We start from the raw sequence: 25,948 nt of genomic DNA, 5'->3' as shown, positions 1-25,948 counted from the left end.
TCTGAAGGAACTTGAGGAGATACTGTCCATAAACACTTCATTCTTGAATGCAATTCAATTCACCCATAAACCATGACCTTAGGCAGTGACCCATAATAACTTAATTCCCCTGTAAGCCATTTTATGTGAGTAGTGGGGCATTTCCAGACCACCTCGGTCATAGACAGGAGGAAGTCATAATGAACATCTGGAAAAGGTATTGTGAGACAATACAAGAAAATCTTATGTAAGGTAATCTTAATTCCTTTTTATGTCTAAAAAACAAATCTATAATGTCTCAAAAAATGACATTCAGACTGTGTAGGAACCAGATGAGATACTTCATATTCCTATTTGATGGAAATTCTGCTGTCGCAACAGAAATTACCTTCATATATGCAGAAACAGTAACAGGGATAGTAGAAAAAGCAAAACATTTCACTTTGTCTGAGGTTAACCGTGCACTCATCAAGTAAATGGATCAGATTTAATAAAGTCCAGACCTTATATGTGACCTTTTCAGTCAGTTTGATCATCTTAGAAAAGTTTCCGGCTGGTTTCAGGATTTCAGACATATAAAAAGCTGCCAATAATTCAAAGCTGTCAATAATGTCCAGACAGTTGTAGATGGTGCAAGACTGTATCCGTGGCAACAAGCCTAAGAAGAGAGAACAGAGCATCTGGCATGTCAACAGGTCCAAGAGTGGTAAAAACATGGGATGAAGGGGATGGTTAGTAGCAAGTAAAAATGTCTTATAGGGGCTATTCACATAATGAGTTTTTCCATTCCACTGCACTACTTTTCCATTGTTTTTCTATGTAAACACACACAAAATGAACATGTTTGACTGTTGCACTTGCATCTTGCATCATCAGCTGGGGGGAAAAAAATGTTCTGAAAGTGATTTGCCGTTATGGTTCCTCTGTGTCATTATCGTTATAGTTGTGGTGTGTACTATATAGTTAGTGTCCTTGTGAACCAACCTTTAATGTTAATCTTTTAATAAAAATGACAATAAAAGGTAATAAAAACCTTTCTTTTCTTGCCATTTCACTGCCTGCGTCTCACGTTTTCGAAGCAAAAATGCATTTTGAATGGCATCTAGAGTTCCAGAATTTATTATAGTTGGAGTATTTGAGATTTTTTATTTTTTTTTGCAAATACTCTTTGCTTTCAGTCTCAAGCTTTACATATAGGCGATGCCTGAGTAAAGATCAAAATTAATGGTGAGTTTAGTATGCACAAAGATCCCCCATTTTAATTACAAATCTCTAAGGAAATAAAAATCAATTTCCTGCCCTTTTGAACATGTTTGACTGTTGCACTTGCATCTTGCATCATCAGCTGGGGGGAAAAAAATGTTCTGAAAGTGATTTGCCGTTATGGTTCCTCTGTGTCATTATCGTTATAGTTGTGGTGTGTACTATATAGTTAGTGTCCTTGTGAACCAACCTTTAATGTTAATCTTTTAATAAAAATGACAATAAAAGGTAATAAAAACCTTTCTTTTCTTGCCATTTCACTGCCTGCGTCTCATGTTTTCGAAGCAAAAATGCATTTTGAATGGCATCTAGAGTTCCAGAATTTATTATAGTTGGAGTATTTGAGATTTTTATTATTTTTTTGCAAATACTCTTTGCTTTCATAGTCTCAAGCTTTACATATAGGCGATGCCTGAGTAAAGATCAAAATTAATGGTGAGTTTAGTATGCACAAAGATCCCCCATTTTAATTACAAATCTCTAAGGAAATAAAAATCAATTTCCTGCCCTTTAATCTTATCCTATCTGTCTTTCTCTCTCTCTCTCTCTCTCTCTCGCTCTCTCTCTCTCGAAGTCCACTGCTGTCCAGTCCCATTACATCACCGGTGTCATTTCTCTGATTAGGCATCTAAACCCAAACACTGCAGAGAAAGAGAAATGTTGAAAAAAAAACGCCCTAACCAGAAGAAATTACCAGGCCGACAAAAGATCTGACAAAAGCTGAGTAGAGTTTTGAAGTGGGTCAGAGAAATGTGGTTTGGCTGACTATGAAAATTGCAAACAGTACAAACAAAAATCAATTTCCTGCCCTTTAATCTTATCCTATCTGTCTTTCTCTCTCTCTCTCTCTCTCTCTCTCGCTCTCTCTCTCTCGAAGTCCACTGCTGTCCAGTCCCATTACATCACCGGTGTCATTTCTCTGATTAGGCATCTAAACCCAAACACTGCAGAGAAAGAGAAATGTTGAAAAAAAAAACGCCCTAACCAGAAGAAATTACCAGGCCGACAAAAGATCTGACAAAAGCTGAGTAGAGCTTTGAAGTGGGTCAGAGAAATGTGGTTTGGCTGACTATGAAAATTGCAAACAGTACAAAATGTAATCATTACTGAAAGCCATTGCAACTGGATTTATTAAAGATGATCATATTGGTCAAGTAGAATCAATATATGTGGGTGAAGTCATCAGAAGGCACGGGATGATGACAGATTACATACTCACAGCTCTACTTTACGTCATGCTTTGTGTTGGAGTAAGCCATAAGAGGTGTGCGTTTCCATGTTTCTAATAGGCTGAAATGTATATAATAGATAAAAGCAAGTGGGCAGAATATTGCACATTTCAATACAAAAGAGCAGGTGTTTTTCATCCCAAACAACTTACAGTGAATGTGTGCAGTGCTGAGAGAGCGAGACTGTGCTTCCAGTAACTGTCTGATTTCTGTCACACCTCAGTGGGATTTAATTAGGGTTTTTATTCATTATGCTTCCACTGTTCCCTTCCCCTAAGATCAATACACAGACAGCACCTGGGGACATATGCAGATTGAGTCTCTGGGGTCCAAATTCTAGGTGGCGTGGCATGTTGAGAAGATATTCAGTCGGGTCTGAACGTCTGAGACCATAGTGAAAATGTTGTTATTTTGCCTTTGTTAAATTACAAATGATCCACAGCATGTTAAATCAAATAATACTTTTGGATCATACTGTATGTAAGGAAAAACTTAAGACCATGCTACACTGACACCTAAATTATATCATCACATCTCTTATTGTGATGATCTCCCTCTCTCTTTCCAGTCAGTGTTTCGGTCATTAGATGAGGAGCACTGGCTGACTGAAGATCTTTCCTGTTCCTGTCAGAACAATTTAGTTTCTATTACACTGCAGTACGGTACAGAGACACACCCCTTGCTTGAGTCCATCACTCCCTAACAAATGTATTTAGACCTTCTAGCTTCCTGACATCCCTTCATTTTTTGTTTTCTTCTCTTGTTGCTCTCTTTGTGGACAGATATCTGGGTGACATCATATAGGATGGGTATGGAGTTCTGTAGCAGTAGAAGAAAAGGTGGTGGTTCACAAATGTGACAGATGCAGTTTATACATTATGAAAATACAGGATATAGTACAGAGGGTAACGTCTGATTTAAATGTATAATATATATGTAATATATTAAATACAGGATATAGTACAGTAGAGCAATGAGTGATCTAAATAAATGTTAAAATATATTTCATATTTAATATAATATAATATATTTTGGAAAAAGAAAAATGTTTGTTTTGTTTTTGCTTTTGTTGTATTATTATTACTAATATTTCCTAATATTAATGTACAATTATTTTTGATATTATTGTAAAGTGAATTCTAATCTCTGTCATTTGTAATTCTTTTTGTCATCTACATTATGTGTTGGAAAACACCCATCCTCTATTTTGCATGGACACCTGCAGTAAGGCACAAAGAGTTAACACTGTGATGGAGAAATGCTGGCCCACCGGCGCCACTCACCTCGTCCAATAGCAGCACTGGAAGATGATGTCATGCGCTAGGAGGGGTGCTGCTGCTGATGCTTCTGAGCTCTTGTATCCGAGGAGCAGCAGGCACGGAGCAAAAGAGAGGGAGGTGAAAAAGAGGATACCAGGGAGAGAGAAAGAGACAGAAAGAGAGAGAGGGGGGAAAGATAGGGACACCACCTCATCAAGGTGAAAAGGTAAGTGTGGGCATCACGAAATCAAATGAGAGGAGACTTGCTGTGCTCTGATGTTTTTGTGATCTGACTTGCATTTATTACTAAAATGAAAAATGTTACCTTTGAGATTAAGACTAAATGTGCTGCACCAGAGGTCTAAAGGGAACTCGGTGTTCTTATAACATGCTCTGTCTGCCATCTATAATGTATTCAAAACAACTTTTATATGCATGAAAATGGGAATGTATTTGGCAAATGTATGTCTATACATCTGTGTATATAGACATGCACCAATGTGTTAAAAGATGACATAATTGAAGAGTGTACTAGATTATGTCATTCCAAGGCAAGAGTCAGTAAACAACCTTTCGCACAAATACACATTGATTGCAGTGATTAGGGTTGCAGTTGGATTCATTTATGTTATTGCATTTTGTATTCATGTAGTCATTTGAGAGCAGATTTTACCTGTGTTTAGCCTGACATTATGAACATATGCCATTTGGGGCAACAGTTTAACAATATATAAAGGTGTCATATCAATTTGTTTTGTAACGGTAATGTGACAATGTAGCGACAAATATGGTAACTGACAAGCTGTAAGTAAACAACTACATGCAGGAAGTGTGTGTTTGGACAAAAGTAGTGTGTGTTCATTTATGAACATGGCAGGGCAATGCTTCTCTCTCAGTGGTGTCTCTCCATAGTCAGCTCAACATGTCAGTTTTGCACATGGTTTTAGGATTTATGTAATGTCTATTGTTTTCTAAAATTGTTTTGTATACTGATAAGTGGCAGCTTTGAGGCAGAGTAACAATACAGAGATTGTGTGTGACACTCCCTGCTGCTCCTCATCTGAATTCATGCTCCTCTAGTGTCCCGCCACAACACAACAAGCTCCTTTCAGACATCTCATGCACAATGGATCTGCATTTGACATAAATTGCTACTGTATTAATTATTTGTTCATTTTTGCCAGTGTTTTATCCTTGTGGTAAAAAAAACAACATACTCTTTTTTTAATCCTCTGTTTCTTTCTGTCTTTCTCTCCCTGTCTCTAAACAGGACAGAGTGAAGGGTTGTAAACTACACACAATACTGCATAAACATGACCTTGGCAGGTAAGCTACAAAAGTCCGCCTGGATTCCTAAACTCCAAAGCCCCCATTGTCAAATTCAATATTTGAATATTTTTCTCCAGAGTAACAAATATCATGCACATAATATTTAAGAATATTTTTTTGACATGTTATATACATTATATTGTCATAATTATATATTCGAAATTGTTATAATTATATATTTGAAATACACGTAATTTATTTGAAATGAACCTGTTTCCAATCAAGTTTCCCAAACAATCCCCCCAAACTCCCATTGGCCAAGCAAACATGTAGTCCCGTCCCCATAATCACGCCATTAATTGATTTTGTGAGAGTTTTCTTTAAAAAAAAGTTTCCTTAAAGTTTTCTACTTGGCTAAATGCGTGGTTTGTTCCAAAAAGCCGATCGAAAAGAGATTCTGTTCTGTTTATATTTAAGCATTTCACAGGTACTTTTATCTTAAGCAAGTAGAAATACTGTAGGAGTGCTTTACTTCACCCAGTTTATTTAGTGATATCTGTCAGGTAGTTGAGACATTTTATGTGCTTAAATGAGTTAATTACTTTTAAAATGTCTAATTTTCTGCACTTAAACCAAGTATGATCAAGATCTTTTACAGAATGCAGGCTTTGTTCATGTTTACAAGGAATTTTGTACTTGCCTGACATTTCTCCGCACAGCATATCGAGACAAGGTGAAGGAGCTCCCTCTAGTGTCACTTCTGTGCTCCTGCATCAATTCAAACCCTGCAGAAAACCCCACATACAAGGCTGAGGGTAAATAATAAAACATTACTCATCGGTATTTATACTTTATAGACACATCTCTATCGCTACAATACAATGAGCTTAAATATAATACAGATTTGATAACATTATGCTCATAGTAATCTGTGTGTGATCATTCTTGAAGATGCAGTGGATCTCAACTGGTGTGTGATCAAAGATATGGAGGTCATCGAGCTGAACAAGCGGGCCTCGGGCCAGGCATTTGAGGTGATCCTGAAACCCCCCTCTTTTGATGGCGTGCCTGAGCTTAACACATCCATGCCCCAGCGTAAGGACCCCTCACTGGAGGAGATCCAAAAGAAACTGGAAGCAGCTGAGGAGAGGCGGAAGGTTGGAATTTACACCCAAACCAAATACCCAAACCATTCCTCTCTTCGGTCTGATTTTAATGCTGCAGCTGTATTCTTCTCCCCAGTTTCAGGAGGCTGAGATGTTAAAGCATCTTGCTGAGAAGAGGGAGCATGAGAGAGAGGTCATCCAGAAGGCTTTTGAGGAGAACAACAACTTCATTAAGAATGCTAAAGAAAAGTTGGAGCAGAAGATGGAGGCCATCAAAGAAAACCGTGAGGCTTTGCTTGCTGCCATGCTGGAGAGACTACAGGAAAAGGTACAAACTAACTGACAGGCATGTAAAGTACTTTATTAAAGCACTTATTAAATGCAAATTGTTGTTTACAAGTAATGAGACATAATTCAGAGGGAAACAGGATATTTTAAAAGAATAAATGTAGAACTGGACTTTAAAGATTATTTCTGATGAAAATGTATTTCATTTGATTATGCATAGCTAAAACATTAAACTTAAAAAAAGTATGTTTTTACTTTTAAAAATGTCATTACAATCAAATATGAAAACTTTTTTTCCTTTACCTTCATACATATAATTTTTCATGTAAATTCACTACCATTCCAAAGTTTAGGTTTTATAGGATTTTAAAAAGTTTAAAGTATCTTATGCTCACCAAGGCTGTTTTTTTTAATCAAAAAATAGTAAAAATATATATATTTTTTAAATAAATAGGAAATAGGAAAAATATAATAATATTTGCTCACCAAGGATGCTTTTTTTAATCGAAAATAGTAAAAAAAAAAATTAAAAAAAAGTAATAGTAAATAGTATAAATAGTAATATTTTGAAATATTATTACCATTTAAAATAACTGTTTTCTATTTTAGAATATTTTAAAATGTAATTTATTCCTGTGAATTTTCAGCAGCCATTACTCCAGTCTTTCCCAGTTCAAAAATACAGCATTTATCTGATTTTTTTTTTGTTATTGTAACATTATGCATGTCTTTACTGTCTCTTTTGATCAATTTAATGCGTCCTTGCTGAATAAAAGTAATAATTTCTCTAAAAAATATATGTATAAGTATATATAATATATAGAACATAATATAAAATCTTATATTTAATATATATTTGAATATATATATTTAAAAATATTTACAAATTGAAAATAATAATAATAAAATGTCCCAAATTTTTGTGACAATTACACATTCAGTGGGTTCCTGGCCTTTGTGCATCTGAGCCCCTTCCCAGTCTGATTATAGAATCCGTATGAATATTGCATTAGAAAGGGGTGGATTGTTCCTTTACTTTGTTTATGCCGCTGTATTTAGCTTCCCTCAGGCACACTAATACATGCATGAACACACATCGAGTAAGTTTTCTTTTGTCTGTCTATTTAGGACAAACACGCAGAGGAGGTGAGGAAGAACAAAGAGCTGAAAGAGGAGGCCTGCCGGTAGAGGAGCGCCTGCTGTGCTGGACAGCTTGACTATAGTCAAGGGAGATGAAACCGGTGAAGAGAAAATAAAGCAAACGGTAGCCAATACATCTCAAAAAATGGGACATATTGGACATTGATAATGACAATTTGCAACACACCAAGCTTTTGTGGGGTTTAACAACATCAAAACTACTTAATATTATTAAAAACAGGAAGATGTTGTCTAGATGACAATGCAAGGTGCACTAAGGGTATGTTGCTTTGTAGAGCCAAGAAGGTTACTTCAGAGAAAAAGAATGAATATACCAAACCCATCTTTTGAAATGACATGAAGAAGAGGACAGGAAGTAGAATTGATGAGATGCTTTTTTATAACCATAACCAGTACAGATAAAAAACTACATCTTAAAGTCACCCCTCACTAATGGAAATATCTTTTTACAGTCTAAACCACAAAAGCATCTTTTTCCAAAACATGTGCCATCTACTGAGGCTTTGGCTCAAGCTTCTTTAATTATCGTTTGATGTCAATATTCAATAATCAACAGGGTTTCATAGAACCTCAGGCATGCTTATACAATATGCATTAATATGCATCAGTAATCAGGTGGCTAGAGGTACAATATCACATTTCCTGCTGAGACGATGGGAGGTAGAAATATGATCAAATGAATGTTAGATTAGAACGTTCTGGATGCCTGTAAATGTGAAAGCTCATGTCCCTCTTACATACAGAACATTAAAAGTGGAGCACAGCGTCACTTTAAGCACAACTCAGAAGCACATTTAGCTTTTTTCATTCATTATATTTGTATTAGGATGCTCACCAGTAGGAAAACACATAGTGGCATCTCAGAAATGAAGAATGAAAGCACTCAGGTGTGAGAAAAAGATCCTGTTTGGATTTGGGAACTAGTTCGAAAGTTTTAGAAATGAATAGTGCACTTTGCTTTGGCATGTCACTGAGCTTTATTCTAGTCAGTTTATTTTACTCGTTCTATACGAAGACAAAGGAGTTTGATGTTGGTGTCTGCAGCATCAAAAATGAGCCGCTGTATGTGCAATGATGAGAATTGATGTAAGAATGGAACGTAAATGCTCCCTGTGTTTGTAATTTCCAGATGACTAAATTCTCCAGTTAAAGTCAAATAAATGCTTCTCTTAACTAAAGCAAAGATTTTTTTTTTTTTGCATTTTAACTTGTCTTATTCATACAATTATTGCACTGAAACAAACTATTACAAAGCAAAACTAAAAAGAAAATGTTACAATATATTTTATTCATCAAGACAATAAATACAAAGCTGATCAATGCCACAGAAGTTCGCTGTACCTATAGGCAGATTAATGCAACAATATAGATATACACAATATATAATATAGTAAGAGTACAGTATAGAACTAATTCTGAGGCACAACAACGGGTAGAACACATGTACAGCCCAGACTAACTATTTTAGTCTCTAGTTTAAGGGCATAGTGCATAGCATTTTTGTTCTTCACTCTCCTCAAGACGTTGATCTGGTAGTAGATTGGTTTAGATTCCAGTCCGAAGTCTTCTTTACCATCTTTGGTTAAACAGCTTTTTTTTTCACATTTTGCCTCCGAGATTTTCGATGGTATTCGGGAATTGTCCCAGGATTCTCTGAATTGAAACATTTATAAAAATTCACTTGCAAAAAAATTACAATTAACCAAATTATCCAAAACTACTCCAAATCATTGCTATGATTCGCGTATTTGTTGCACAAGAACCCCCGCATATCACACATATAATATGAGATCAAAATGAACAACTGTAACGATTTATCAGATCAAAGACTCACTCGTATGTCCATGGTGACAAAGATCTGCTTGGAGACAGAGGGACGTTCATTGAGAGGTTCAGAAATGCATCCAAGATGACCCGCTTTCCTTTTTTTGATTTTCTTTTAGACTTTTTCTGAGAAGAAGCACCATTTAATAACAGGGCAAGCAGGTAAAGCAGCAGCACAGCTCTGAAAACCTGAGGAGATGGAGACAAAGAGTACTACAGTGTGTTGCTTGAAAGGTTTGTTCTGATATTGTTAATTTGCCTAAACATCCGAAAGCTCTGAAGGTGAAAATCAACAACAAAAAGCCTTTGCAAACTTTAGTCCTGCGAGTCAAATTTTAAATTCAAGTAGATTATTTCTCACTTGTATTCCCCTAAAATGAAGAACAACATCATTAGAGTTAATTCATTGGTGTGACAAACTCACCAAAGAGAGCTGCATCTTCAGAATAAAAATGTAAGTTCCCTGATGGCTGTTCAGAGCTGGTACACAAAGGACAGCAAGTGTCTGAGCCCTGCATCTAACCTTCTTCTTCTTTATATAGGCTGGTGAGGAAGCCTTTAACTTCCTGATCTTGACGTAGATAGACAAATCTGGAGTACTGTAGATAATCATCTTGAGAACATTAAACTCTGATAATGAAGACCAATCTGCAATGCGTGTCTTTTTGTAATATCAGTTCACCGTTTTTTCACATGTAATATGAAAGGTGGCTAGAAGGGTGTTCATTAGAGGTTCTTCTGTTTCACTGTTTAACTTGGGCACTTAAACTCTCCGCTCTCCCACGTTCTGCGCTCTCCCACGTTCTCACGTTTCACCCATATACACATCAGCAGACTTCTGAATAACAAATTTGTACACCAGCAGATGCATTTTATATGGGTCAGCAGCTTTGACAGGATATGTTGATTGTGTTCTGAAAGGACTGGGTTTTTGCTGGTAATAGCTGAGACAAAGTGACCCATATATATGTGAACTAATACAAATGCATGTACATGCACATAAAAAACCTAAGATGTCTAATCGAAGTGTGTCTAGCCTGCTTATTGAGATCTAACAGTTTCATTTTCAAGTTTTTAATACATAGAGCCCTATTGTGAGGCATTAGCGCTTATTAAGAGCACGATGAACGGGTTACATTTGGCGATTTCAGTGTTAAATATGCCCCAGATACACCAACTGACACTTGTAGCCCTACACAGTGCTCTTATACTCCTCCACTAGTTTCAATTTAGGTCACTGAAGTGCTGACTTGGTTCTTGAAACAGCATGTTCCAGCAGCCAACACTAGCACGACCACAAGCATATGATAACATCTCCTGAGTCATTCTTAGAAAATGACATTACAAGCAGGCGAGAAAAACAACAATGGTATGTTTAATGTTGAATGGCATGAGAACCAGTTGCAAAAAGTTGCAAAACTCTAAATTCAGCCATTTACTCACCCTCATGTCATTTCAAACCTGAAACCTCAGCTGTCTTTTTGTCCATACTGTATAATGGAAGTCGGTGGGGTCCAATGTTGTTTGGTTCCCAATGTTCTTCAAAATATTTTTGTTTTTTCCGCAAAAGAAAGTCAGTCATGCAGGTTTGGAGCGACATGAGGTAAATGATGACAGGATTGTAGGTTTTATCCCCTTACTAGGGTTTCTCCAGCTCCCACACCATCACAAGTTTACAATTACCAGTTTTAATGAACCGGGAAGCAGGACAGTAAGAAGACGCATCTTGAAGCGTCTGCATGCTTGAGCAGAAAGGTTTATAAATGAGGAGCTGCACTTTGCATTTAAATCATCATTTGCTCTACATCTATGAGACAATCCAGTCATAATAATACACAGACAGGCTCTACCCACACTAGACTGAAAGGGCAATGAGGGAAACCAGTAACTAATGACTGGGAATGTCTAATGCATTACTAATTTGAGGTTATGTGGCTTTTTGGTGTTATGCAAAAGAGCAGAGATTTATGTAACGCTAGATCTTGATCATTAGTCTTTTTGTACTGTATATTAAAAGTACAGTGTATGTATTGCATTCGTAAGTATTTTGTATGTATAAGTATACTGTAGAAAAATACAATTAAGTCAATGAGAAAACGTTTTTGCCACTTTTTATTGACAGAGGCAGAATAGACAGGACAATATTGGGATGGGGATAATGAGTTGAAACCTCCATCTCCTGCTTGAGCACCACAGCTCAATGTGTGTGGAGTACTAGGCCACAACTCTAACAGAACAACTGTATTCAGAAGTATATTACTGAACATTATTGACACTTTCTTTTTTTTACATTTTCAGTGGTTTAATAATTTTTAAACAATAATTCAGTATTTACAAGTTGTAAAACAAAAAAATGTAAATAATCTGCAGGCACTGGTCCAAGCTATTCTTAAGAAAAATATAAAAGCCAACAGAAAAGGCTAATTTCTGAAGAATATTAACCAAATCTAAGAATGCTGATAAACATTAAACATGTTACAGAGAGAAAAATAACAAAAAATGTAAAGTACAAATTTTTTAATACATGCATTTGTATGCATGTAACAAGCATGTGAAAAATATACATTAAGAAAAATCGACTGAAAATGTCTTGAGTGAATGCGTATGCATGTACAAGAACATGAAAATAAACATTGCAAATCTTCTGAAATAGATCTACACTTGAACTCTGTCATTTTCTTACTCTCCAGAAAACACATTTATATAAGGAAGATGATGTCATCAGCCACCATAACCTGGTTGTCGTCCTGCATGCGGCTGAGGGCGGCACGGACCTCAGTTTCTTTAAATGGTGATGGGCAGCTCTTGTTGATGCCCTCCATCAGAGCAATCATGCCAACTGACTGAGCATGAGAAGAGCGGAACACCTCCAGCAATGCGGTTTTAAACTCTTTCAACCTACAGCAAAAACACACACATGGTGCGTCAGACATACAGCATCCGAAACAATCAGCTGTCCTGCAGACCATGCAGTTTCTGTTTAGAACTTAATCAGAAACAATACTTCAAAAGAATGTGGCAGCCCTTTAAAAATGCTGAGTGTAAGAGAAACCCAAAATCTCAGCAGACAAATCCTAAACGCCTACCTGTCATCAGACAACTCTGTGTGACCGTTCTGATCAGGAATGTCCATTGGCTCCTCATCCTGCCTTGCAGGAGCTGGGGACTGAACTGAGAACAAAAATTATTCATATCATTTGAATGTGCATTTTATGTGCATTATGATTAAAAGTGATGCTTTCTATATATCTAAATATCTTAATCTTTAAAACAAATTATAATATTTTCATTTACTTATTAATTACATTCATTTTATTTATTTAAAAAACATCTTTTTATGTTTAAAAAATAATTCAAATATGTTTTTTTTATAATGATATGTTGTATTTACTTTAAAAAATAATGTAGAATTCATTTAACCCATTCAGCATAACAAAAATTAAATGTTTGTTGTTGGTTTAGCTTACTTTGTGGTACTTCAGTCTCAGTATCAAAGTCATAGGGGTCATATGACTCACTGCCCCGAGATGGTCTGCGCTCAGAAAGGCAAAAAAGAGAAAACTCACTCAGAAAATTGAGCATAACATTTTAATTCATTTAAAAACAGAAAACAGTTATTTGAAACTGTAATAATATTTCATAATATTGTTGTTCTTGCTGTGTTTTTGATCAAATAAATTCAGCCTTTGTGAGCTTTGTGACTTCTTTCAAGAATCTTCAAAACTTTTGATTGGTATGTGTATCTTGGAAAATTCGTAATCAATGATTTTGCAAAGTTATCATGGAACAACACTAGACCTTTTTCTCAGTCTTCGAGGTGTGTCTTGTACTTCATCCTCCTCTTCATCCTCAGCGTCTTGCTCACCATTTCTAGAGCGCTTACGGTCCTTCTCCAAAACCTAAAAAACGGGGAATAAGGGACGGAGACATTCATTAAATTGACAGAAAATTAACCTAAGTACAACAGAAGTACGATAAATTAAAAAGTAGGGATCTGTAAACTCCATCTATAAGGTATCTATATCTTAAAACACCAATCTAAAGGATAAAAGTCATTATAATTGAACTCAAATCTGTCTAATATCAAGTAAACAACTGTGGCCAATGAGCTACAATATAAACAAAACAGACCTTCTTGAAATAGGCAAACTGCACAAGCTCTACAGCAACATCGGTGTCCACCAGTTCCACAACTTTGCTCATGCGAGCTTTGGCGTGAGCTGTAGACAGACGGATCAAAGTCTCCAGGGTTCTAGCAGTGACCGGCGACGTCTGAGGACAAAACACAGCACAGATTCCTCAGATTAGTTACCTGACAGCATAAGAACTTTTACCAACTATTTACCAATACCTGACCAAAAAACCAACTCATAAGTTTGTTGAGCGGCTGCATTTACCCGTGCAATGTCAGAGCCGAGCTGCTCCTGGTTGCGCAGACGCGAGTACTCCTCTGCAATGTGATTGGCTGCATCTTGAGTCAGAACAGGAGAAAGAGCCTTGGCAACATGGATGTACTTCCTCATGAATGCTTTACTCACCACTCGGTCCCTAAAAAAAGATCACAAAAAAAAAAACATTTTGGTGTATAATAATGGGTTCACATAGAGCTAAGAATGTATAAGAAAGGATTAGCATGTACCACATTTATTTTATGCATTATTAAACTAAACTACCTTTGGAGCTGAAAGGCAGTAAGATTTTTTTAAAGAAATTAATATTTTATTCAGAAAAGACGCATTAAATATATCAAAAGTGACATTTAAAATGTTACAAAAGATCACTATTTCAAATAAATTCTGTACTTTTGAACTTTCTATTCATTAAATAATCCTGAATATATCTCGGTTCCCAAAGAAATATTAAGCAGCGCAACTGTTTTCAACATTGATAATAATGATAAGAAATGTTTCCAGATCAGCATACTCGAATGATTTCTGAAGGATCATGTCACACTGAATACTGGAGTAATGACTGCTAAAAAAATCACAGGAATAAACTACATTTTAAAATTTACTACAATTGAAAACAGTTACTTTAAATTGCAATAATATATCACAATATTGCTGCTTTTGCTATATTTAGGATCAAATAAATGCACCCTAGGTGAGCATAAGAGATTTTCAAAAACATCTTACCAACCCCAAACCTTTAAACAGTAATATATTTTCTTGAAAAAGTAGAAAAGCAAAACATGGCATCCCTATTCAAATATAGGGGCATGCCTGAAGCCATGTGGCAATATCATAAACCAGACATAATCTGGTCTGAGTAAACCACTGTGATTTGCATTAGAGAAGTAAATGAAACGAGTCCTTACTTGACTTTTTTGCTGCCATGGAGGAGTGGATTGTGTTTCTCGTACACCTGTAGCTCCTCTTCTTCCTCCTGAGTTACATCAGGGTCTTCAGTGGCCAGTGCATCAACTGTACCACCAAGAGCAAAAGCTGAAACACACAAACGCAAATATTCAGCAGAGACTATTTGCAACATGATTCATTTGTAGTACAGAATATATCACAGAATGTAATTTTCAATGTTAAAATACTTTCTCCTATTCCATTTTTAAGCAACTCTATTTGATGACCTTAATTGCACAGAAATGGCACACCTAACACAAAATAAATAGTATAAAATGTTTGTTGTACCTGCTCCGTCCTGCTCATGAGGATCTCTGTAGCGGTGCATGCGCAAGACGTGGTCGGAGATCTCGCGGTCCTGCTCTGGGTCCATCTGATCCAGCATGATGAAGAGCAAATCAAAACGAGACAGCAGGGAGTCCTGCAGACCGATGTTCTCCATGGGGGTCTTATACTGATCGTACTGCAGACGAAGAGAGAGAAACCATGAAAAGACCCAGACAAATTCATAAAATAGAACATGAATTACAAAGAAATGACTAGCAATGAGTAGTTGCTATTTGCATTGGCTATAATCCAGATCCTTGCTCTATCAAGTCTGATTGCCTGAACTAAACTGGATATTTATTAAGAATAACATTATGAAACAATGCAAGCCCATTTACTTAGATATTTCAGATCTTACGAACACCAAATAAAGCACGTACTCGGCCATAGACAGGGTTGGCAGCTGCCAGGACGCTGCAACGGGCGTTCAGTCGAGCGTGGATGCCGGCCTTGGCGATGGTGACGCGTCCCTGTTCCATGACCTCATGGATAGCAGTGCGATCCATATCTGACATTTTGTCAAACTCGTCAATGCAGACCACCCCTCGATCCCCCAAAACCATGGCACCAGCCTCGAGACGTCGCTCACCTGAGTGACAGACACAGCTTAATATTAAGAGAACAAAAAAAAAAAGAAGCTGTTATTATTGAACCTATGGGTTCTTGTCTTGATGGTGTGTGTGAAACGCAGTACCTGTCTCTTGGTCAGTGGTGACAGCTGCGGTCAGACCTACACCTGATGAGCCTCGGCCTGTGGTGGGAATGGCACGAGGAGCAGTGTGCAGAACATACCGAAGCAGCTGAGACTTGGCCACCGAGGGGTCACCTGAGAAATAGAGATATATATGCAGAATTTAAACATCTTATCTTATGTTGTGTAAATTGATTTTATTTGAAGTTACTAATTAAGAGTATAATACTGTCAATAATATTTTTTTTCTAATATATTTTGGTTTAAATCCATTCTGCAGATTTCCCCTCATAATCAGTACATATATTTATTTAGAAATGAACTGATATTTACACTTGTTTTAATCTGTTATAATTTTTTTAAATCCAGTAAATGGATCAATTCTGCGCCATCTGCTGGGTCTGTAAAGAACAGCACCCAAAGACGTCATTAAAGCACTGAAATCAGGTGAAGTCGTTTTTTTTATAATAATTTGACATCATTACATCACTATTACCATTTCTCTCACAGAGTATGAATAGGGCTTCTATATTTTAGGAAAGGGGGTACTTGCGAGATGATTATCAAATTTGGGGCATCAAACAGTTTGAAACACCTGGTTTAGATCCTCAAAGTCATTGAAACCTAAAGCTTTTTTATGTCAAATATACTTTATATATGTGATATCACTAGATCTCTACAGAATATAGCAAAAAAAATGCAGGTTTCATTTGGACCTAATTACAAATTATATAGTTACAAAAACAAATATCAACCTGATATCAATCTGATGTCCAGCACAGAAAACATTTTGTAAATATGAATCATTCATTTTACCTTAAATGTCTCATTTTAGAACATCATCTGTGCAAATCTAAGCAAGTAAATACCTATGAGCAGCACATTGATGTCTCCTCTAATGCGTGAGCCGTTCTCCAAAACCTTCTCCACCCCTCCCAGAAGCATGCACAGAATCGCCTTCTTTATGTACTCGTGACCATGAATACTGGGGGCCAGGGAGCGAGCCAACTGATCAAACAAATTCTACAGGAGTAGAAACCATTCATATTAAGTTCATAACTTAATATGAAGTTCATAACATAATTAAATTCATAACTTTACAAAACTCTTGTGCCCAAATTAGTGATGCACTAGGCATGTGTACAAATATTTAGATCTATTACACAAGTTATGTGTCCAAATCTTAGACACATTTACACTTCCATCCTCTTACCTTCGAGCGAGTTCTGCAGAAGCTCTTGATCTTGGCCACATCATCTGCAGAGAAGAAGTGAGAGACTTCTTTGCTCATCTGTTTGACGTGGCAGGCGATCATGATGGTCCTGAACAAACACACACGGGGAACAAAACGTATCAAAGCTTTAGCAAATAATCTTTATATATTTTAAATAACAATTCTACAATAAAACTGATTTTATACTGATAAAATTCCAAAACAGCTTTACCTGAAGGTGCCCGAGGTGAATCCCCCCTTCTTGCCAGGCAGGCAGCGGTAGGTGCCGATCACCTGCGTACGGTCCCCTGGCTTTACAGCATCCACCAAGTCGTTGTCCAGGATGATGTCCACAGAGCGGGGCAGCTGACCGGCAGGCGCTTTCTCCGGCATTTCCTGCACTGTGATGGTCTGGTGGTCCTTATAGATGGACAGACCGAACTCAGTCTCAAGTGGATTATTCTCCTCATCCTGAATGGATCAAATATAGAAAGTGAGAACATTAAAGAAACCATTTATAAACCATCTAGAGCTGGGATTATCAAACAAGAGGTCCAGCAGGCTGCTACAGAAAAGTTCAGCATAAAAAAACAACAATATGATAATAACTGTATTATTATTTTACTATAATTAATAAAATGTATTATTTAATTTAAAAATCTGACATTGCTGTCTCTACAATATCAAACTCACTACTTCTCTCACCGACTATAAATATGTCTCTATTAAATATATACTCTGTATTTAATATACGACTCTGTAAATACATAAGTGACTATGTATTTTAGAAAGGGGTTCCTTACAAGGTCATCATCAAATTTGGGGTATTTAAAACGTTTCAAATCTCCTGATCCTGTGCTATTCCAATAATCTAAGTGGTCAGGTGGACAAAATACAGTACCATGGTGGGATAAATGGCACTTGAAGGAAAAGCATCCAAAGAGGTCATATCGGTGTATTTGCGCTCCATGGTCTTCTTAGTGGCTGGGCAGAAGTGCACACTGCGTACTACTTTGGGACGCACCAAAGAGCCTGTAAATAGAAAGAGAACATTTTATCAATGTACCATCCACGCAACATATTAACTCTTTACGTACATATATAACGTTGGACCTACATTTGGTGACGATGCCCTCCAAACACACCATGCTACCCAACAAGCGAGAGGTCAGGGTTCGAGGGGAGACGTGTTTGCTGCCGAAGCTGCCCTCCAGACCGATGAAGAACTCTTCGTGTTGCTTGGCATAAGTGGCATCTACTGAAGCCACCAGATCTTTCAGGGCACGCTGGAACGCCAGGAGCTCTTCAAAAGCATTATTCAGCAGCCTGAGGACCAGAGACCAGAGTTAATTTCAATGAAAACATGTCATAACCTTAAACTATAATTTCAGAACAACATATTATTTGAAATACATATAAATTATTATGCGTCACAGACTAACAGCTATAACCAGTTATTGCTAAAATGAACATTGCTTAACATCCTGACGTTAACAAAGGTCCTCCAACATTTATAGCAACATCACACTATAATTTCAGAACAACATATTATTTGAAATACATATAAATTATTATGCGTGACATACAAATACATTTATGTGCGTACATACACATTTAAATACTATAATGTAATTTAACTATGCATTGTACATAAACTGTACTGTAAAGTATAAGTAGAAGAACTATTTAAAAAGCTGAACATACTTGGCTGCTCGCTTTTCGTTGCGGCGGCGGAGGTCGTTGAGGTTCACAGTGAGCCTGGATTTGTTTTCGCTGATCATCTGTCGTACTTTGCTCTGATAAATGCCCTGGTCTTGCTGGGAAAAGGTAGAAACGCAGGAAAAAAGTTGTTAACACATAAAAACATTTTAAAGTAATTTACATAATGCTTCATAAGAGTGGGCCTTTGTTCCTGTAAGGCACATTAACTTCAGTAGTTTAATAGTTAATAAATATATAATAAATATGTTATACTTACATCATCGTCAAGAAAATCCAGGTAATCCCTCTGCGCCTCCCTCATTTCCTGATCGTCCAGAACTTCAACGGCCATTTTTCTGTATAGCTTTTAAAAGTGTTGAGAAATGCTCAGTGCAAAGCACCTCGTGTCGCTCTCAGCACTGTTGTGTGTCTTTTCGCGCCACCAGGCTTCTCTGGCTGTGGAATCCGAGTGCTGATTGGCCGACACACCGGTGTCTCATCAACATATTCGGTCTCTTGGGTTGCGGCGTCCAATCAAATTCACAGAATGAAGATTCGCCCGGCCCGCTTGAGTGTTTCGCGCGAAAAGTGTGGCGGTGCTGCGCATGCGCTCACAACAAAACAGCATTTACGGACAGAGGAGTTGTTGTAGTTGTTGTTGTTGGTCTTTGCCGACAACAAACCAGATAGGATGACAGTAAAGACGACAGTTAGGACGACAGAATAAGATGACAGTTAGGACGACAGAACAGGACGACAGTTGGGACGACAGAATAAGATGACAGAACAAAACGACAATAAGGACGACAGTAATTAAATGACAGAGAAAAAGCAGGCAGGACGACAGATTAAGACGACGTCAACAGACAACATACACGCCTACATATACTGATTTACCTGAACAAGTAGGCAATGACTGTAGACAGAGACAAATGTATAGTACAAAGCACAAAGCAGTCGACTCATTTTTGACACAAATGGAACCTCATATGCGCTCACAACAAAACAGCATTTACGGACAGAGGAGTTGTTGTAGTTGTTGTTGTTGGTCTTTGCCGACAACAAACATGTCGTCGACGTACTTTAAAGTTAATGCCAGTATGTTTGAAAGGGGGCATTCGTTCTGTTTATACAGTGAGTTCAATCTGTGATTCTCCTCCGTGGCCATGGAAAAATGAATATTTATAATGACAACAATTATACTTTGTCATTTAAAAGTTTCCAACAAAGAAATGGATCGACTTCTGTCAGCTTGTTGAACACACACTTTTATTTGGTGGATAATGTACCATATGACTGAAGCAGCAGCGAGCGTCCAGCGGTCGACACTGTTTTCACGCTAATCGAGTAACGTTAAACACTGTAAACCAAATTCTACAAAACCTAAGAGAGAAATGCAGTGCATATCATGCAGTGCGATAAAATAGCTTCTCTTCCCTGCAAACGATACAATGAAGAATGAATGGTTGTTTAACTTAAAGGCAAAAACAAAACAAAAGATAAGCATTTATCCTTATAGAGAATGAGAAGTAACCATGGGAACGGATAGCGTATCCTGCTAATATGGCGGCGCCTTCCCGAAATGCAATGCGGAGTGAAAAGATCGTGACGTAACTCCTCATTCTCTATTTAGCATTTTTAAATACATGCCTACAAGTTTTATAATTGCCACCATAAATAGCAGCATAATAATAAATAGTAGTTTTCTTACTTTCAAAGTAGATGTTTGGCAGAACGACAGCTTCAATCACCACTCACTTTCACTGTATAGAAAAGATGCAATGAAATAAATGGTGATTTAAGTTGTAGTGGTGATCCTACATAACATTTTCTCCTTTAAATCTACAGTACTGCAAGGGTCCCTATATATTTTTTTCTGATAGCTGATGATAAATGATACGAATAGTACAATATTGTTCCAAAATGCTTGTAATTGTGTACATTTCCAGAACATGTGCATTGTGCAATATTTCTTCGATTTGAGAAAATCTAATGTAAGCAGAGACTTAAAGGTAAACATTTCTATCATCAATGCTTTAATGGCATCTAGCGGCGAATATCTGTACCGTAACGTGTTGTTTATTTTTGTATTTTTGAATAACCTTTCATTTCAATCAAGCATGGCTTCTGCTGGACAATTTAATATAAAATTAATTTTATTTTGAGAAAACGAGTACAATTGACAATTTTATAATCATGTAAGCCCACTGTACAATGTTAGTGTTTTTGAAGTTATATCCTTTTTTCGTTCAGACTTTTGCTCTTTCGAAGAGTGAACTGAGTGATGTCTGCTTGTGAACTGAACTGTGTCGTTTGAGTGATTTGTAACCCCGCCCACATTCACGAGGAGCCACCGGCACAACAGGTCTCTGTGGAGACTTTGACAGGCACAGCGCAGTTGCCAAGGTTAAAATGCAAAAAGTCTGAGGACCAGATTTAATCTTTGGAATGGATCGATATGAAACCCCTTATATATTTAAAAAAATAACGAAGAGCGGATCGAAGAGTGGCTTTCAACCGGTTCCGCACAGTGAGAAGCTGCTAATTTATATATATATATATATATATATATATAAACATATACATATGTATATATAAACATATACATATGTATATATAAACATATACATATGTATATATAAACATATACATATGTATATATAAACATATACATATGTATATATAAACATATAACATATACATATATATAAACATATATATAAACATATATATATATATATATATATATAAACATAACTAGGCTATTTACTCCCTTTTACTTAAAAGTAGGAAGTAAGGATTTTCTTATTTTTCCATGCATAGATAGTTTCCGGCGTTTTGAAAGTATGTTTTCTGTTGTATGAAATGTCACATATTCTTGCTCCCTCTTTACCTGATCAGGCACGTTTAAAAGTATAATTTTCTTATCTTTAATTTTACATGCTTATTTACAACTGTATTTTGTCTACTAAATTTTGTAAAATGGTTAAAAGCCTTGTCTGCTTTAACTGCAATATATGAAGTGTGAGCGATAACACCAAATTTAACACACCTGCTCCCCATTCACACCTGAGACCTTGTAACACTAATGAGTCACATGACACCGGGGAGAGAAAATGGCTAATTGGGCCCAATTTGGACTGATAACAGCAGTCAGAAGAGAGAACGATGTCAAATTTACCGTGTCCATCGCATAAACGCTGCATTAGAAACACCCTCGCATTAGCGTTAACTGTTTTTTTGTAACTTGATGCAAAGGTGATCTAATACAAAGAATAGTGTTATAAATGTACATACATTTTTTTTTAAATACAAATATGAAAAACTTTCGAGGATTTACGATGCTGATGACCGTTAAACGCGTCATCACAGTCTTATGAAAAGGGTCCATCGAGGATTTTTAAAAATCGAGTACTCAAACTGAATCAAGGACTCGTGACAGCCCTAATTAAAATCCATGTAATAAATCTTTGGTGAGTTCATTTTAGTTAAGCAAGTTGAATGAGACTTATTTGTAGGCTATGTAAAAAAGTTTAAAAAAATCTGTCACTTTCAGTGCATCATCAGAACGGTAGTTTTTGTGCAAGGATCAGCCACGCGTTTATCATACATTCTTTGTCCATTAGGTGGCAGCAGTGTTCCATTCATGTACTGAAACTTTTTTTGTTTTAATTACCGTAAATTGTTTGTTTAAATTAAGATATCATTCAAAACAGAACTAACCATTATATATCAAATCTAAATAAGGAATGAGAAATTATACTTTATTATTAAAAAGGAACAACTAAGCTAACTGAATAAGTATGCAAGTGAAGTGGTTTATTTTAAGGGATGTATGGATTAGGCACTGGAGTGACAGAAATCCAGATGAGAAAGTGTGACTCTGTCAAATCCCTGTTGGATCAGTGTGTTGCTGCCAGTAAAGACAAGATGATGATGGGTGATCTAGGATCGTGTAACTGAGGTCAAAGGTAAGGGGACATTCTCTTTCATTCTTTTAGGCAGACTGAGAGAAGGCGGCTGTTTATGGATATTAGTTTCTGAAAAATCTCACACAGATGATGTACAATATCAGAGCATGAATATTCGTTTGAAAGATTTATATGCTTAAGGTACATTTTAAACTGCCTTGGGTATTACCTCTTAGTATTTTAATATTTATACTTTTTGGCATTACTTTTCAACCGCTACTGTGTCTCCTTGCATTTTCAAAATAGTAATATGCTTAACATTGCAGCAACACCAGTCTGTGTTAACATGAAAGAAGGTGTGACTTGTACAAGTACTCACCTGTGTAGTCATCGTGTTTGTGAGAACCGTAATAACTGCTTACATTGTATTCGCTTTCATCTCATTGAGAATATCAACTGTTACAGATTATTGATTTTACTTTCCTTCAGTTCTTCCAGTTCAGTCATTACAGAAACTGTATGAAGAGTGATGGCCCCTGTTGAGGAGGGTCTGATCACCTGGTTATCAGGTTGTTCTTCCTCCCTTCAGATTAGCATTGTGTCAGCCATCTTCATCATCATTTATGTCACAGTCTACAGCCTTTGTACAAGCTGTTTCAGGTAAGTCTTTCATTTTCTCTTTTTCTTTTTTATGTATATTTATATGCATATTTAGGAATTTGGTTATTATCACATCTTGTGCTGATTCAAAACACACCCAGGAGAAGGGAGTGATTGTAACAGAATGCTGTGAGTAAATGGGTGGAATGTGCAATGACAGGTTCAGAAGCACAAGTCACCAAGTGCCCAAGTCACGCAGCATGAATAACATTAATGTCTGTGTAAGAAAAGTAGAGACCTGTTTGTCAACTCCAGTACCTTTGTGTTTATGTAAACCACAAAGATGGATTGATAACATCATGTTTGCATGCAGACACCATGCAAAAAATATCAGGAAAATAAACAGGATGTAAGGTGGATGCTACTGTATATCTGTAACATTTGAAATAGTGACTTTTCTTTTTTTATGTCTCCAGTATGTCTGACAGTGTTTCACCCAGGTATTTGCACAGACGAGAGAAAACAAATATTCCATCGGCACCTCAACAAAATGTAAGAGCCTGATATAAGACAAAACTTATATTCACAATACAATATATACAGTAAATTAGTATTACTCTTGGCTATTGCTTCAATGGATTATTGTTCAATGTATTCTGTAAAAAATGGCCAGGTTGCTTAAAAAATGTGCTTCACTTGACAACATCTAAATTACTTGATTTTATTCAAGTCCAAATATTATTTAAAGGAATAATTAACTCCCAAAATGTAACATTTGCTGAAAATTTCATAGATGAGTTTGTTTCTTCATCAGAACAGATTTGGAGAAATTTTGCATTATATCACTTGCTCACCGATGGATCCTCTGCAGTGAATGGTTGCCATCATAATGAGAGTTCAAACAGCTGATAAACTCATCACAATAATCCACAAGTAATTCACACGACTCCAGTGCATCAATTAATTAAAGTGTTTTAACTATAAACCATCGCTTCTGGCCAAAATCGCATTCCATAATCCATAATAATGCTTCCACCTGTGACTGTTAACTGTTTTGGACTGTTTTTGCTTGTAAATTATGCTTGATCTGTGCATATTTCTCTCCTGATTCAGACTGGATGACTTTTTTTATGGAGAAAGCAATATTATGTTTAGAGGACTTGTATTCTAGCCAGAAGCAAAATGTCTTAGTGATGGATTTGTGTATAACAAACACACAGCTTGTGGATTACTTACATTACTTGCTGCTTGTGGATTATTTTGATGTTTTTATCAGCTGTTTGAACTCTTATTCTGACGGCAACCATTCACTGCATTCATTGGTGAACTGCTGGATCTATTGGTGAGTAAGAAATGTTTTTCTTGGAGATATTTCTCTGGATCTGTTCTGATGAAGACACAAACTCATCTACATCTAATAAGATAAGTAATTTCCAGATAGTTATTGGATTAATCTTCTAAAGGAAATTACACTTTAATGGAAAGCAGATAGAGAAAGCTAATGATTTAAAAAATAATAATAATTTTAATAGGACCAACATAAAAGTCCTAGTATGTGACATGAACTAATAAATAAATTAATATTCTCACAAACTAATGTCCTTATTACAGAAACTACCTAAGTCCCAGAGTGTTGAATATATGCTAGATGCCAAGGATCTAACTGATCATATATACTCACTCGTGGAGGCTGAACTGAATGAGGAAAATCCTTATGAGTGCATTAGTGAGCCTCCGTTACAGCCTCCATCTGACAAAGCTGACGGGGAGAATGAGAGCCCTTCCCCATCAATGACAAAGCCTGATGATAATCACTCTGTCTCAACCCTCAACAAACCAGTAAACAAGCAGGCAGTGGAGCAGCCTGATGCTTTACCTCAACATTTGACCGACTCAGAACCGACTGCTGTCTATGCTGCAGTGAACTGGAAAACCAAGAGTCAGAAGAACATAACACCTCTCTCTGATACGGATACTGTGGTTGATATGAGTGATATTGCTATGGAGGCTGTCCCTCCCATTCCAGACAAACATTTCTAGTATGACGAAAGGGCAACATTTTCATTTACAATGCATTATTTGTATTTCTTCACATTTTGCAAGCCTTAAAACAAACTTGCAACACATATAAATATTGTTAAAAATAAATATTTTTGTATTTATTGATTTTTATCATGTGAACTAATAAATATATCCATTCATTGCTGCAACTTCATATAAAACTATAAAGGAAGCCAACCATGTCAGGGTTATTGTAGGGCAGTGTGAGTCACATGACACAATGCCTCGAGCCAATACCCAGGCTGGATTCAGAGACTGAAACCCAACATGCTTGTGCTGTCCAGACCTAAAATCCCCTTTGGAGGATGAAGTCCGTCGGGCACGGCCGCCGACAGAAGAAAGTTTATAATCCCCAGATATCATTACATGATGAACGCTTTCTTCCAAATGTCTGTTTGTACACAATGCTGAATATTTAGGAAATAGACCAAATGAAGTAGGTGAAAGGTGACACGTCAACGGACTGCTCTGGAAACTGCAGAATGCTGTCTAAACTGGACAACTAACTTAATATAATATATATATTAACAGCAGCAGACATCAGACACCACAACAGTAAAAATACACTAAATAAACCACACACAGTGCAAAAATAGTGTAATAATGCTATGAATATTGACGCTATATAAACGAGGCTGTGAGATGTTGCAGCATGCAGCTGTCATTCGGCGTAACCGAGGGCACGTAAACTGCGCTAGCCCCCCCCCCC

General features: G+C 36.7%; 4 protein-coding genes across 4 annotated transcripts; 2 read left to right on the top strand and 2 right to left on the bottom strand.

Moving 5' to 3' along the window:
- Positions 1-3,854: 3,854 nt before the first annotated feature.
- LOC107726489 (stathmin-4-like) lies at positions 3,855-8,732 on the top strand. The gene is made up of 6 exons (XM_016536095.1): positions 3,855-3,956; positions 5,001-5,056; positions 5,719-5,814; positions 5,951-6,156; positions 6,242-6,433; positions 7,522-8,732. Exons 2-6 carry the CDS (start codon positions 5,044-5,046, stop codon positions 7,579-7,581), a joined length of 567 nt encoding a protein of 188 aa, XP_016391581.1. The 5' UTR covers positions 3,855-3,956; positions 5,001-5,043; the 3' UTR covers positions 7,582-8,732.
- A 91-nt stretch (positions 8,733-8,823) lies between these two features.
- On the bottom strand, positions 8,824-9,994 carry LOC107726441 (interleukin-17A-like). The gene is made up of 3 exons (XM_016536009.1): positions 9,803-9,994; positions 9,389-9,567; positions 8,824-9,207 (listed from the first exon to the last, which is right to left on the bottom strand). The coding sequence occupies exons 1-3, from the start codon at positions 9,989-9,991 to the stop codon at positions 8,964-8,966; spliced, it is 612 nt and encodes a 203-aa protein (XP_016391495.1). The 5' UTR covers positions 9,992-9,994; the 3' UTR covers positions 8,824-8,963.
- A 1,879-nt stretch (positions 9,995-11,873) lies between these two features.
- LOC107726418 (zygotic DNA replication licensing factor mcm3-like) lies at positions 11,874-19,128 on the bottom strand. Its single transcript, XM_016535975.1, has 17 exons — positions 18,945-19,128; positions 18,671-18,783; positions 18,084-18,292; positions 17,868-17,998; positions 17,199-17,437; positions 16,967-17,075; positions 16,623-16,776; positions 15,757-15,888; positions 15,443-15,651; positions 15,024-15,198; positions 14,696-14,822; positions 13,776-13,926; positions 13,510-13,650; positions 13,177-13,277; positions 12,846-12,910; positions 12,465-12,549; positions 11,874-12,276 (listed from the first exon to the last, which is right to left on the bottom strand). Exons 1-17 carry the CDS (start codon positions 19,017-19,019, stop codon positions 12,078-12,080), a joined length of 2,415 nt encoding a protein of 804 aa, XP_016391461.1. The 5' UTR covers positions 19,020-19,128; the 3' UTR covers positions 11,874-12,077.
- Positions 19,129-22,622: 3,494 nt separating this feature from the next.
- On the top strand, positions 22,623-25,426 carry LOC107726442 (uncharacterized). The gene is made up of 4 exons (XM_016536010.1): positions 22,623-22,638; positions 23,068-23,238; positions 23,655-23,730; positions 24,790-25,426. Exons 2-4 carry the CDS (start codon positions 23,108-23,110, stop codon positions 25,216-25,218), a joined length of 636 nt encoding a protein of 211 aa, XP_016391496.1. The 5' UTR covers positions 22,623-22,638; positions 23,068-23,107; the 3' UTR covers positions 25,219-25,426.
- Positions 25,427-25,948: the final 522 nt, after the last annotated feature.

The sequence above is a fragment of the Sinocyclocheilus rhinocerous genome, unplaced genomic scaffold, assembly GCF_001515625.1.
Source record: "Sinocyclocheilus rhinocerous isolate Xijiao unplaced genomic scaffold, SAMN03320098_v1.1 scaffold605, whole genome shotgun sequence".
Classification (NCBI taxonomy): Eukaryota; Metazoa; Chordata; class Actinopteri; order Cypriniformes; family Cyprinidae; genus Sinocyclocheilus; species Sinocyclocheilus rhinocerous.
Note: the sequence above shows the minus strand (reverse complement) of the source record. Positions and strands in the feature narration are given on the sequence as shown.

Coding starts and splice junctions, on each gene's coding strand:
- LOC107726489 (XM_016536095.1), top strand. Junction 5,815..5,950: donor CCCCACATACAAGGCTGAGG/GTAAATAATAAA, acceptor TCATTCTTGAAG/ATGCAGTGGATCTCAACTGG. Junction 6,434..7,521: donor TGGAGAGACTACAGGAAAAG/GTACAAACTAAC, acceptor CTGTCTATTTAG/GACAAACACGCAGAGGAGGT.
- LOC107726441 (XM_016536009.1), bottom strand. CDS start 9,991: ATGATTATCTACAGTACTCCAGATTTGTCTATCTACGTCAAGATCAGG. Junction 9,568..9,802: donor TGAAGATGCAGCTCTCTTTG/GTGAGTTTGTCA, acceptor CCATCTCCTCAG/GTTTTCAGAGCTGTGCTGCT. Junction 9,208..9,388: donor TTGTCACCATGGACATACGA/GTGAGTCTTTGA, acceptor GTTTCAATTCAG/AGAATCCTGGGACAATTCCC.
- LOC107726418 (XM_016535975.1), bottom strand. CDS start 19,019: ATGGCCGTTGAAGTTCTGGACGATCAGGAAATGAGGGAGGCGCAGAGG. Junction 14,823..15,023: donor TCATGAGCAGGACGGAGCAG/GTACAACAAACA, acceptor TGTGTGTTTCAG/CTTTTGCTCTTGGTGGTACA. Junction 12,277..12,464: donor ACAGAGTTGTCTGATGACAG/GTAGGCGTTTAG, acceptor TTTTTGCTGTAG/GTTGAAAGAGTTTAAAACCG.
- LOC107726442 (XM_016536010.1), top strand. CDS start 23,108: ATGGCCCCTGTTGAGGAGGGTCTGATCACCTGGTTATCAGGTTGTTCT. Junction 23,239..23,654: donor CTTTGTACAAGCTGTTTCAG/GTAAGTCTTTCA, acceptor TTATGTCTCCAG/TATGTCTGACAGTGTTTCAC. Junction 23,731..24,789: donor CATCGGCACCTCAACAAAAT/GTAAGAGCCTGA, acceptor TCCTTATTACAG/AAACTACCTAAGTCCCAGAG.